The sequence below is a fragment of the Phoca vitulina genome, unplaced genomic scaffold, assembly GCF_004348235.1.
Source record: "Phoca vitulina isolate PV1807 unplaced genomic scaffold, GSC_HSeal_1.0 scaffold13, whole genome shotgun sequence".
NCBI lineage: Eukaryota > Metazoa > Chordata > Mammalia > Carnivora > Phocidae > Phoca > Phoca vitulina.
The window spans coordinates 40,203,931-40,218,612 of NW_022589716.1; the positions used below are offsets into that span (position 1 = coordinate 40,203,931).

The window sequence follows — 14,682 nt, forward strand, 5'->3', positions numbered from 1 at the left end:
ATCTACCAGCTGGCTGTTTGCCTTCAATTTGTCCCATTTGTTCTTTCTTTTTTTCCCATCTATTCTTTCTTCCTTTTTCTTTTCATAACCATTTTTGGATTAAGTATATTTTAGGATTTCCTGCTATCTTGACTATTGGCTTGTCAGCTATATTCTCTGGTTTATTCTTTTTTTTTTTTTTTAATTAAAGATTTATTTATTTATTTGAGAGAGACAGAGAGAGACACAGCGAGAGAGGGAACACAAGCAGGGGGAGTGGGAGAGGGAGAAGCAGGCTTCCCGCCGAGCAGGGAGCCTGATGCGGGGCCCGATCCCAGGACCCTGGGATCATGACCTGAGCCGAAGGCAGACGATTAATGACTGAGCCACCCAGGCGCCCTCTCTGCTTTATTCTTTAGGTGGTTGACCTAGGATTTAAAAATACAATTTCAACATAATACAGTATACCTTCAACAAATATAACACTTCATAGATACTATAAGACCCTTACAACAGAAAACTTCCAATTTCCCCATTTCCATTATTTGTGCTATTGTTATTACTGATTTTATTTCTACGTAAGTTGTAAGCCCCACAATGCACTTAAAATATTTTTTGAGAGATAAAAGAAATGGAAAAGAAGTGTAATAGTTACCCAGATTTTTTTTCTATTCCTGGTGCTCCTTATTCCTTGGTATAGATCCAAATTTTTATATGATACTATTTTGCCTGAAGAACTTCCTTTGACATTTCTTGTAATGCAGTTCTCCTGGTGACTATTTTTTTGGCTTTAATTTAAAAAATTCCTTATTTCACTTTTATTTTTGAAAGATGTTTTCACTAGCTATAGAATTGTAGGCTGTTTTTTTTCTCCTTTCACCACTTCAAAGACGTTTATTTTCTTATGGCTTGCAAAATTTCTGATGAGAAGCTGGCTGCCATTCTTATATTTGTTTCTCTGTATGTAGTATGTCTTTTTTTCTCTGGCTGATTTTATAATTTTTATTTCAGCGATTTTATGGGGTCTGTATGTATGTTTAGTGTTCTGCTTGGGCTTCTCTGATTTTCTTGAATCTGTAGGGTTATAATTTTAATCCAGCTTGGAAAAATTTTAGCTGTTTTTTTCTTCAGGTATTTTTTTCTGTCCCCTTCTCCCCTTAAATTTTTTTTTTTTCCTCCTTGGGACTCCAACTTACACATACTTTAAACTACTTGATAGTGTCCCACAGGTCTGTTGATCGGTTTGTTTTAGTCTCTTTTTCTCTATGTGCTTCAGTTTGTATAGTTTTTATTGCTGTTGTCTTCAGACTTACTGATCTGTCCTGCTGCAGTGTCTGCCTGCTCTTACTCCCATATTTTTTCACTTTAGATACTGAATTTTTCATTTCTAGAAATTCCATTTGCAACTTTTTGGTATCATTTTTCTTGTGTTCCTGTTCCTTTACATTCTTGAACATATAATAGCTGTTTTTAAGGTCTTTACCTGCTAATCTCATGGTCTCATTTCTGTATTTTTTTTTTTTCTTTTCTGGTTATGGTCCCATTTTCTTGCTTCTTCGCACACCTGGTAATTTTGGATTCGAAGCTGGACGTTATGTGAATTTTATGTTTTCAGGTGCTTAATTTTTTTCCTTTAAAAGAGTGTTGGGCTCTGACCTGACACAAAGTGAAATTATTGTGGACCTTAAGGCTTGGTTTTATGGTCCAGAGGAGCCTCTAATCTAGACCTAATTTAAGATGTATTATTAAGACATGATCTTTCTTAGGACTCTACCCAATGCTCTGTGTATTCTGAAGTTGTTGCACTCTGGATCTTGGGCACATGAACTATTCCCTCTCTGTGAGTTCAAGAATTGTGTGGTCTGTTGGTTTCTGGTCATGAAGAGTTTTGCCTTTCATGTATGCAGGTTAGGGTCAGACTGTAGGAGATGCTTCCACAGATCTAAGGAGCTTGCTCTGAGCAGCTCCCTTTTCTCCAGGACTCTGTCCAGTAGGTTCTAGCTTAGCTTTCTGGACTCTGACCTCTGTCTCTTCAACTTGACCACTAGACTCTGGATTGTCTCCCTGCCCTTTGGCCTGGAAGCTGCTCCTAGGCAATAAGCTGGGGCAACTGGTGCTCCCCTCACTTGTTTCCCTTACCCAAACACTGTCTGTTGTCCTATGCCCATAAGCATTTGTTTCATGTATATTGTTTCTCTAGTTGTGGTGTAAGGGAAACTCTTATAGCTACTACTCCTTCATGCGTGGCAGCGGAAATCTTTTAGAAATCACTTGTGAGAGCCTGTGAATCTTCTAGTTTTGACAGTTCTCACATTGGCTTGTTGAGTTTTCTGTTCTGAATGGATGAATACTTGGTCATTCTTGGGTTACTTGGCTCATAGGACCATAAAAGCTCCCCTCTTTCTTGCCTATGCTGCTCCTACACAGGTATTATAGATATGAATGGTTTGGCCCTAATCCTCCATGTTCTAGGGTTTGAGGGACTACCTTAATGTCTAGGGGTTTCATTTCCTATCCCAGTTGCTTTGTTTTTGTGAAAGGATTAAAACTATACCTTTTAAATTACCTTTACACTTGTATCACTTGGGCTTGTCAAATGCCCTTGAAGATTGACACATGGTATTTCCACTTGATTAGCCTATTTAGTGGTAACAAATTTGAGGGATCTCACTCCAAGAATGGCTAATGTGTTACCACTCTAAGCATAAACTATAAAGGGTTGGTTTACCTTAATATTCATTTACCTCCAGATTACCCTAACTGATCTTGGTGGTGTGAGCTACCAATAGCATATGGCCAGGAGCCCACTAACCTATCACCAACCCACAGTGTGACACAGGATTAGCTGCTTCTCATTATTTGTTGAGGGTAGCAGGCACCATAAGGAAGACCAGGCCTGTTCTTGGGGGAGCACAGAGCTTGTTAGGGAAGGCAGACATGTGAAGAGCTAACCAGAACTAAAGGTAGTAGTTGTCCACTGAGAAGTGTATGCAAAGGTGCCTTTGTGGGTGTTTTCTCATCCAAATAAATGGACAGAAGCACTGTCCAAGCTAAGCTAGAACCTACTGGACAGAGTAAGAAAGTTCCCATACTGTTCTCCAAAGGCCTGGATTGTGCAGAACAGCGTGGGAGGCCGAAGAGGCAGGGCTCTGGCCTCTCTAGCCTTACTTCAAGGATAGTCGTTCCACCTTTTCCCATTTTATGCATTATGATCTAATATTTATTTTAAAACAGGGGTTTTACTGCTGAAAAATGAAGGATGAGGAGCAGGTAGAAGAACTGGGGTCCACATTTCCTTGTGCACATAGGCTCCTGAGGTGAGTGGTCTGACCTTTTGCAAAGCTAAGTGCACTCGCATAAAGGTCTGCTGTGAGCACCACCCCAGATTATAGTTGAGGAGCCTCCACACACCCCCTTCCGAGTTCTGCCTTTGACAGCACCCACTGGAGTTGAGCCAGATCAGGACTCAAATAGTAGCTTTACTGCTTGGCAGCGGACAACCCTGGGCAGGTCTTCTATCTATCTTCTTACTGGTAAATCGGGGACACACACCTGCACCAGTCTGTTGTGTTGCCCAATGTGCAGGGTCTCTAGTGCAGTGCCGGCTTCAATAGGCCTCAGTAACTGGTGACTGCTGATTCAGGTGAGGGTCCCAGGGCCTCTGCTAAGCAGTGATACTTGGTTCAGGCTTGAGCAGGACCAGAACCATGGTCTCCAGCACAGGCCCTGCCCTCACTGACAGGGTCCATAACATGAATAAAGCATGCCCACTTTCTGGGCCAGTCTCTTGCTATTTGGTTAATACTGCCTTCCATTGGCATGACATTTTATGGGTCACCCACGTGCAGTAGTTCATCTGAGTCTTCTCTGTAAAGCAGACTTTTATTCCCATTCTCCAGAAGAGGATGTGTGCTCAGAGGATACAATCCCTGTCACCGAAGTCCACATCTGGCATCCCTTTCTTGTCCCTCTGTATGGCCCCTTCAGTATAACTGGAATCATGGGCATGTTACAGGCACAGACCAAATTTTTGTGTGTTGTGGGGGGGGGGGTGCGCTAAGGGACCTGGGTCTTGGCGAACGTTGTTCTAGTACACTGATCTTGCAATGAGAATGAAAATAAGCATTTAAGGGAGGGGTTAGGGTAATGCAGGAAGAATTATAAGCAATATGAATTTATTTTTTTGGAAACAAAATCCCCCAAATAATGCCTGAACCCAAAAGGTACATAAAAATGGCCAAAAATATTTTAAAATAATAGATTTGAAGATCATTTGTAGCTTTTTTCCTCATAACATGAATGCTTTCAGCAGGACAGTAAATTACAAACCATATCAAATCATGTTAAGGCAGATGATCAATCTGGTTGCATTTGTACTACTCCTGGGAAAGTAATCGTGTTGGAGCTGTTCCTCCCAGCTATTTGGTCAGTTGGTCCAAGAAAGGGCAGTCCTGGAGTCAGCAGGTGGGGAGCTGGGCCTTGCCTGTCTTGTCACTGCTCGTTCTGCTGGCCCTCTGTGACAGAAGCAGACACGGAACCCTGGCCCTTGTTGACATCACTGATGCACACCCACTGCCCGTCAACGGATTCCTTCCACAGGGTCACCTGCAAGCCAGCACACGGAGCCTGTCACAGGTCTGCACCCCTCACCTTCTCAGGTCCCCCATCAGGCCATGACTAGGCTTGTGAGTCAACAAAAATCCCCACAGATTAAGAAAGAAGGGGTAGGGAGAGTGACCTCACCAAGATGGTGACAAAGGGTGTTCCTGACTTAGGCTCCCCCCACAGGAAGAACTATTCATGAACAAGAAACTACTGAGGGAATCCTAGAAGACCACAGTGAGGCTGAAGCACCTCCCTCCACCACCGAGACCAAGATACTGTACCAGAAGGCTAAGTGGGAAGGCTACGTGCTGACTGCATGGCCCCCCACCCAGGTTGGCAGAACACCATGTGCAACCTATGGTTCCTCCAGAAGGAAAAGAGCACAGGGGTGACATCCAGTGTTGTAAGTTGTCACTTTGTGGGGCTCAATTACTGGGAATCTGATTGTGACTAAGTGGGGAGGGCTTCTAGGAACTGGCACTGGAATATTAACAGACCAGACAGAAAAGCTGAGTCACAGCCCCCCTACCTGCTGCAGTTCCTGGCCCTTGCTGCCTCACATCCAGAAAGCCTGTTCAGAAAAATCTGGGAGGTCCCTGAAGTTGGGCTGCCCAGGTAGCAGACTTGAGTCCTAGACCAAACAGCTGAAGAGCATGGCCCCCAGGCCCATCAGACAGCAAGGGCTCACTACAACACCTGGAAGTTGCATGACCCTGCAACTCTAGCAGAAAGGGGGGTGGACAGAGCTGGAGGCCCCCCACAGCAAAAGCCAATGGCCTTATTTCACCAGGAAACTTAGGGACAGGCTGGCTTGAGTCAAGACCACAAAAAAAATATGACTGGCCTTACAGTTGCTTTTCCCATTGTGCCAGGGCAGGAAAACTACTTTTTATCTAAGCAGAACATGCAGGAAGCTGTAGAGCCCATCCTACAGCCCTGCTTACAGTGGCACTAGAATAGAGCACACAGTGCGTGGCTTCCTGTCTACACAGCAAAACTAGTGGCCTCATCTAACTAGGATAGTCAGTCTTCACTCTTGCCTAATTTGCATCTCCAAACAACAGTCTGGGAAGACTCACAGAGAAGCCAGTCCTGACTGTATAGAAAGCCTAACCAGAGAATCCAGGCAACAGTGAAGTCCATCCTCTAGGCTCACATGAGGATCACAGAAAACCAGGTAAATAGAACACCAAAGGAAATTAAAGCTCTAACTGACTAAATGAAGATCTATGAACTGTGGGACAAAGAATTCAGAATAATCCTCTTCAGTTTAGTGAACTACAAGCACATATAGACAACTAAATGAAATTAAGTTCAACTAAAACAGACACCATTAAAAAACCAAAAAAACAAAAAACCACCAGAAACTAACTGAAAAATGTAGAAGAGCTTCAAAAGCAGAGTTGACCATGTAGAAGAACTAATCAGCAACCTGGAGGACAGGACATTGGAAATTACTCAGAGGAACAAAACAGAAAAATACTAAAGACTACAATGGGACATAATGAAAAGCAGCAGTATTTGCATTAGGGGAATTCCAGAAGATGAGAAAGGGACATAGAGTATATTTCAAGCAATGATGCCTGAAAACTTCCCAAACTTGGGGAGAGAAATAGACCTCTAGATCCAGGAGGCTCTAAACAGGCTAAACCCAAACAAGGCTATAAAAAGATGTTGTAATTGTCAAAAGTCAAAGAATTTTAAAAGCAGCTAGAGAAAAAAGTTAGATACAAGGGAACCCCCATAAGACTACGAGCAGATTTCTCCATAGAAGCTTTTCAGGCCAGAAGAAAATGGGATGACACATTCAAAATACTGAAAGAAAAAAAACCTGTTAACCAAGAATACTACAGCAGGCAAAAGTGTCCTTCAGAAATGAAGAGATGGACTTTCTCGAATAAACAAAAGCTGAAGGAACTCATCACAGTTACACCTGCCTTACAAGAAATGCTAAAGGGAGTTCTTTGAGTAGAAATAAAAGGATGCTTATTAACATTATATAAGGCAGCATAAAACTCACTGGTAATGATAAATAAATACATAGTTAAAGTTGGATTCTGTAATATGACAGTGGTGTGTAATTCACTTATAACTCCTTTACAAGTTAAAACATGTAGTAAAAAATAACCATACCTACTGTTATTAGTTATACATTATAAAATATGTAAATTGTAACATCACTAACCTAAAATGTAAGGGTGAGGAAAAGTAAAAGTGTAAAGATTAGGAATTCTACTGAAGATGTTTTATGTAAGTCTTATAGCCACAAGGGAAAAGCCTGTAGTAATCAGACAAAAGAACATGACAAGTCAAAGCATACTGATAATATTAGAAATCAAAACACAAAAAAAGAACAAGAAACAACAATGGATCAACAAAACAGAAAGCAATGATAAAATAGCAATTGTGTAAGGCCTTAACTTATTAATAATTACTTCAAATGTAAATGGATTAAAGTCTCCAATCAAGACAACAAATGGCTGAATGAATACAAAAACCAAGATCCAACACTATGCTTCACACAAGAGATTCATTTAGCCTTCAAGACAGAGACTAATAAGAAAGGATGGAAAAAGATATTTCAAGCAAATGGTAATCACAAGGAAAGCAGGGGTAGCTATACTTATATCACACAAAATAGACTTTAAAAATAGTAAAAAGAGACAAAAGGGGCCGTGCACCTGGGAGGCTCATTCGGTTAAGTGTTTGCCTTCAGCTCAGGTCATGATCCCGGAGTTCTGGGATTGAGTCCCACATCGGGCTCCCTGCTCAGCAGGGAGTCTGCTTCTCCCTCTGCCCTTCACCCTACTTGTGTTCTCTCTCAAAAATAAATAAAATCTTTAAAAAAAAAAGAGAAAGGCATCAACACATCAAGAAGATATAACAGTTCTAACTACAAAGTTCTAACTACAAATAAAAAACTAACAAACAGAGAAAGCGTAATACAAAAATAGTTGGGGACTTTAATACTCTCAGCAATGGATAGATCATCCAGACAGATAATAAGGAAACAGTGGATTTGAACAACAGTATAGACCAAATGGGCCTAACATATGCAGAACCTTCTGATAGCAGAATATACATTAAGTGCATATGAAACATTTTCTATGTTACACCCAAAACAAGTCTTAGCAAATTAAACACTGAAATCAAACCAAGTATCTTCTCTAACCATAATGGTATGAAACTAGAAATCAATAGGAAGAGGAAACTAAGAAATTAACAAATACACGCAAATTAAATACTCTCTTGAACAACCAATGGATCAAAGAAGAAATAAATTATTTTGAAACAAAAATAGAAACCCAATATACCAAAACTTACAGGATGCAGCAAAAGCAGTTCTTAAAGGGAAGTTTATAGCAGTAAATGCCTACATTAAGAAGGAAGACCTATCCCAAATAAATAACCTAATCCTATGCCTTAAGGAATTAGAAAAAGAACAAACTTCACCCAAAGCTAGCAGAAGGAAGGAAATAAATATCACAGCAGAAATAAATGAAACAGAGAACAGGAAAATAGAAAAGATTAACTAAGAGTTGGTTCTTTGACAAGATAAAACTGACACAACTTTAGCTAAATTAACCAAAGAAAAAAGAGTACCCAAAACAAAATTATAAATGAAAAAGGAGACATTCCAAATGATAATCACAGCAATAAAGTAAGATGTTACCACGAAACTGTGTCAACAAACTGGACCTAGAAAAAATGAACAAATTTTCAGAAACCTAGAACATCAATCACCAAGTACTGAATCAGGAAGAAACAAAATCTGAATAAAAAATTTTACTTCTATAAAAATTAAAAAATTTTCTGAAATAGAATGAACCAATAATCAAAAATCTCCTAGTGTAAAAAAGCCCAGGACCAGATGGCTTCACTGGTGAATTTAACCAAACATTTAAGGAATTAATATCAAGCCTCAAAATCTTCCAAAAAAATAAAAAAGAAACACACCCACACACTCATTATATGAGGCTAACATTGCCCCGATATCAAAGCCAGAAAAGGATACTACCAGAACAGAAAACTATGGACAAATAACTCTGATGAATATAGATGCAAACTGAATTTGACAGTATATTTAAAGGATCATTTGCCATGATCAATCAGGATTCATACCTGGAATGCAAGGATAATTCAATATATGCGAATCAGTCAATGTGATACCTCACAATAGAATGAAAGAAGAATCCTATCACTCAGTAGATGCAGAGAAAGCATTTGACAACATACAACATCTGTTTGTGATAACTCCTAAAGGCATATATGCTAAGCCCACAGCTAATATAATACTTTTCAACACAGTACTGGAAGTCCTTGCCAGAGCAGTCAGGCAAGAAAAAAAAAAAGACATCAGAACTGGTAAGGAAAAACTAAAATGTCTCTATTTTATATGTCAAGATTTTATATACAGAAAATCCTAAAGATTTCATCAAAAAACTTAGATCTAAATAATGAATTCATTAAAGTTGCAGGACACAAAATTAACATACAAAAATCAGTAGCGTTTCTATACACTAAGAACAAATTATCTAAAAAAGAAAATGATCCTTACAATAGCATCAAAAACGATAAAATACTTATGAATGAACTTAACCAAAGAGGTGAAAGATCTCTACTCTGAAAACTACAACACAGGGATGAAAGAAACTGAAGGCACAAATAAATGGAAAGGTATCTTGTTCATAGATTAGAAGAACCAACATTGTTTAAATGTCAATACTACGAAAAGCCATCTATAGATTCAATGCAATTCCTATCAAGATTCCAATGGCATTTTTTACAAAAGTAGAAAAAAAAGAATCCTAACATTTATATGGAACCACGAAAGACCCCAAATGTCCAAAGCAACCCTGAGAAAGAACAAAGTGGGAGGCATCATACTTTTTGATTTTAAGCTACAAAGCTATAGTAATCAAAACAGTATGGTACTGGTATGAGAACAAATAGATAAATGGAACAGAATCAAAAGCCCAGAAATAAGCCCAAGCATATATGGTTAACTAATAACTGGCAAGGGAGCCAAGAATACTCAACGGAGAAAGGACAGTCTCTTTAATAAATGGTGGTGGATAAATTGGATATTCGCATGTAAAAGAATAAAACTAGACCCTTATCTTATACCACTCACAAAAATTAACTTGAAATAGATTAAAACTTAAATACAAGACCTGAAACCATGAAACTCCTAGGAGAAAATATAAGAAACAAGCTCTTTGGCATGGGTCTTGGCAATGATTTTTTGGATGTGACACCTAAAGCGTAAGCAACAAAGTATAAACAAGTAGGACAGCATTAAACTAAAAAGTTTCTGCACAGCAAAACAATCAACAACGTGAAAAGACAACCTACAGACTGGGAATAAGTATTTGCAAGTCATACATCAGATAAGGAGTTAATATCCAAATATCAAAAGAATTCCTAAAACTCAATACCAGAAAGCCAAATAATCGAATTAGAAAATGGGCAAAAGACCTGAATAGAACATTTCTCCAAAAAAGATCTACAAAGGCCAGTAGGTACATGAAAAGGTGCTCAACATAACTCATCACTGGGGAAATGCAAATCGAAATCACAGTAAGATAGCACCTTACACATGTTAGAATGGCCATCATCAAAAAGACAAAAACATAAGTACTGGCAAGGATGTGGGGAAAAGAGAACCCTTGCTCACGCTTGGTGGGATTGTAAACTGGTACAGCTGCTATGGAAAATAGTATGGAGGATCCTCAACAAAATTAAAAATAGAACTATATGGTCCAGCAATTTGACTTCTGGGTATTTATCTGAAGAAAACGAAAACACTATCTTGAAAAGTATCTGCACTCCAATTCACTGTAGCATTATTTACAATAGCCAAGACATGGAAACAACCTAAGTGTCTACTGACAGGTGAATGGATAAAGAAGTCATGGTACATATATACAATGGAATATTATTCAGCCATAAAAAAGTAAGGAAATTCTGTCATTTGTGACAATGTGGGTGGACTTTGAGGGCATTATGATAAGTGAAAGAAAGACTAACACTGTATCATCTCACTTATATATGTGGAATCTAAAAACAAACCTAAAAACACCCATAAAACACCCAAAACCAGTCACAGAAGAGTTCAGATTTGTGGTTACCAGAGTTGAGGGTCAAAAAGTATACACTTGCAGTTGTAAGACATAGAAGTACTAGGGATGTAATGATGACCATAGCTCACGCTGTCTCTGTGAAAACTGTGAGAGACTAAATGGTCTATGTGAAAACTGTGGTCTATGTGCAAACTGTTAAGGGACTAAATCCCGAGTGTTCTCATCACAAGGAGAAGCTTTTCTTTTTCCCTTTTTCTTTATTGTATCTATATGAAATGATGGATGCTACACTTACTGTGCTGATCACAGTACATGTAAGTCAAACCATTATGCTATACACTTTAAACTTTTGATGTAGGTCTATTATATTTCAATAAAACTGGAAAAAGAACACCTCAAAAAATAAGAAAAACAGAGAGGGGGGCAATGCTGTGAATAATAATGCTATAACATGAAATAACAGTAATAGTTGTAATAATAATAATACTAATACTAATAGATAACAACAATGGATGTTGTTTTAACCAAGTTGCTGTAGCTTCTGTGAGGCGATACAGGGAAAGAGAACAGTGGTTCTCAAAGCATGGTCTCTAGACCAGGGCATCTGCAGCGACCAGGAGCTTGGGAAAACTGCAAATTCTTGGGTCCTCGCCCAGACCCACTGACTCAGAAGCTCTGGGGGTGGGTTTGGCAATACATGTCTTAACAAGTTTAGTACTGAAGTCTGAGAAGTGTGCTAGAGGCAGATGACAGATGAGTAAGTATGTTATTTCTACACTGAAGTAAACAGCAGAAGAAACAGCTAAGCATTGAAAAGGTTTGTTCCTGGAGAATGAAAATTAGGAGAAAGCATTAAAAAATCATAACCTAATAAAAACTACCTCAAGCTATGTACATGTATTTGATAAAAAAAAATGATTTTAAGAATTCCTGCTTTAGAGACAGACTATCTACTACACATGCACTGTGCAGAATGCTCTAGACTGAGAACATACTAAGTCCTGTAGTGAAGGAATACTATGCAGACAGCAATAGAGTTGAGCCGTTTGTAGGAAACAGGCTGATAAAGAAGATGATAAAGAAGAATAAGAAGCATAAAAGAATAATGACAGCAGACTACAAAAGTCGAATGTCCAACCAGGCACTTGCCTACTGCCTTGTAAACACTATGGTGGGGCTCCTCAGTCAAGTCAGGGTCTGTTGGCCTGTCCTGGGTGCCACCAAACCTGGGGTCTAGTCCTGTCTCTGGCACTTACTAGAAATAAAGAGGATTAGATTAGTTTTCTTTAGGGTCATCCCAGCTCTAAAATTCTATAGCTTTGAGATGGGGCCTACTAGATCTTTCTGGGACTACTACACATGAAAGGGACCCCTGGCTGGATAAAAACTACAGAGGGTCTCAAAGAGGTATTATTTATAAACCCATGTGCACAGCATTACTGACAACACCCAAAGGTGGAAGCACCCCAGTGTCCATCAATGTATGTGTGGATAAATAAAATGTGGTAGAACAGAGTATTATTCAATCTTAAAAAGGCAAGAAATGGACACATGGTACAACATAGATGAGGACACTATAGGATTCCACTTACATTGAGTCCCTAGAGCAGTCAAATTCACAAAGACGGCAAGTGGGACAGTGCTCAGGGCTGGGGGGCTGGGGTGAGTAGGAGTTAGTGTTCAGTGAGGAGGGAGTTTCATCTGGGAAAGACGAAAAGTTCCAGAGGTGCATGGTGGTGACGGTTGCCCAATAATGTGAATGTACTCAAAACTACTGAACTGTACACTTAAAAATGGTTAAGATAGGTGAACTATGTACTCTGCCATGATTAAAAAAGAAAGCTGCCTCCAGAAAGGAAGAAGTAATAAGCCATTGCCATCTCCCTAGTTGACCTCTTCTCTCAGGCAGAGGATCCATAACTTTATATGGTGGGTTTCAGTGCAGTAGTCAGGATTTTTCAAGTGCATTCGCTTTGTTGCTATATTGTTCTGAGCTACTCTCTGTCTCCATGTCCCTTCCTTTGTACGGCTCATAGCACAGTAGGAAGAGGTATAGTGGGTGAATAATAACACCATGAATTATACTGATTTTTAGAAATATGCCTCTTAGGTGTCTGACAAAAACCTTCCAATCTTTTTGCTTTTGTGTGAGATTTTTTTTCTTTAATCTATTAACATTTTAAGCAGTGCTAATTGAATGTCACCATGAAGACAAGGTGGTCAAATGGTTAAGGCAACAGACTACCAGGGCAGTCAGTGTCTTTAGAGTTAACTCAAGCCTGATTACTGACTCTGCCACCTAAGAGCTTTGTGACCCTATGCAAGCCTAACTACCACTGTCAGCTTCTTTCATATTTGTAAAGCGGGGAAAAACAACCTCGGGGCGGGGGGTGGGGGGTTGTAAGATTTAGTGATGTAATTAAGAGATGTGCTCAAAACACAGTCCTCATTAAGGCTCCTTCCAAGCCTGTCATCACATGGAGAATCCAACTGCACTTTCCAGTGGGCACATTAAAGACAAACAGGACCCTGTCCACCATGTCATGGAAATGGAGTGTACCTTATTGTCTCCACCTGAGACAGCCAGGATGTTGGCTGTGATGGACCAGCTCACATGCCACACAACATCACTGAACTTGTGCAATAGTTTGGGTGACCACGTATTGCCTGAGGTGTCATCACAAGTCCAGATGAACACACGACCATCCTGGGAAAAGACAGGCTAGAATCAGGGAAGGTAAGGCAGGGATCTTGAACTGGGGATATCCTCTCAATCTACGGGCATATTGGACTTCGGCAGGAATGGGGTGGGGGATTCAGCACAACGCATAGCCGAGGCCTTCCTGGGTGTGGATAGCTGTGACGGCCGATTTCCAACCCAGCATTATCCCTTTACCCCACGAACACATTTCACATTGGTTCAGTCTCCCAGGTTCTCGTGCTCATATTGGTTTCAGGTATGGACTTTACATCGCTAACTCTAAAATTTTCTCTGGGTTTTCCTCATGTCTGCCAAGTTACTTCCTTGTTTTGGCTCCCTCTGGCTCTAATTTTCTCAACCGAATGGGTATGGCTGTCTGTAAACCAAGCTAGAGAATGAGAAGGGACAAGTTGAAAAAGTCCATCTCAAATTCAGGACCAAACATAACAGGCTCAAATGAAGCCTGGCTAACCTTTGTCTATGGTGGGGTTAGCATATAATTAAAGGGTTGTCCTTAGTCTTTCCTTTGTAATCTGTCTGTGAAGACTGAATAGGTAGGTGAGTCCAAGATCCTAGAAATTCCGACTGCCCCTGGTCCCTGCTTGGGAATGCTTTCAGAATATACCTGGGCAGCTCTAATCCCCAGCTGCACAATGCTGAGGAGGGGACACTGGTCCTGGGTTTGGCCTAGCTCATGGCTCGGTGGAAGCAAGCTACTTGTGCCTTCTGATCAAGCCTTTGCCATAGCATGACCTGGCTCCAAGCACTCTCCTACTTGCACTGGTCCAAAGGTGCCTGTTGCCCTGCCCTTACCTTTTTAGACTTTACCTTAGGGGGACCGTAAGGTTTGATGGGACTTACTCAGAGATTAAACAACACGGGAGGCTCTCATGGATCTGAGCTGACCTGGGAGCAACTGGCGATGGTGCTGGTGGGCAGGCCAATGGAGGGGGCCCAGGCCACATCTCGAACCCAGTCACTGTGCGCTTCTAGCTTCTGTTCCTCCTTCCACTGGCCGTCCTCCTCCTCCCTAACAGGGGAGATGAGAGGGAGAATGCAGCAGCAGGTAGCAGCCCAGGTGTGTTTCCCACGCCTCCATTGTACCCCCACCCTGTGGGCTCTGCAGGGGCCAAGAAGCTATTCCATCTTTCTGATTTCATTCATTGACCTTGTAGATTTTTACTCAGTTCACCAGCTATAAAGGAATCCTCCAAGAAATGTTCCCCCACAGCCAACGGCTCCGGCAGTTGGGAATTAGGTAAAGAATTAAAGTGCTTGAGCAAGGCCAAGTTGTTTTTAAAGGATGTCCTCTGA

At 40.5% G+C, this 14,682-nt stretch overlaps 1 protein-coding gene across 1 annotated transcript in view; it reads right to left on the bottom strand.

Moving 5' to 3' along the window:
• Positions 1-374: 374 nt before the first annotated feature.
• Positions 375-14,682, bottom strand: part of SEC13 (SEC13 homolog, nuclear pore and COPII coat complex component) — a 43,329-nt gene continuing 29,021 nt past the window's right edge. Inside the window, exons 7-9 of the mRNA XM_032411921.1 lie at positions 14,275-14,398; positions 13,228-13,374; positions 375-4,584 (exon numbers count right to left, since the gene is read on the bottom strand). Of these exons, the coding sequence (XP_032267812.1) occupies positions 4,471-4,584; positions 13,228-13,374; positions 14,275-14,398 (385 nt within the window). The 3' untranslated portion in view covers positions 375-4,470. The remainder of the gene's footprint in view (positions 4,585-13,227; positions 13,375-14,274; positions 14,399-14,682) is intronic.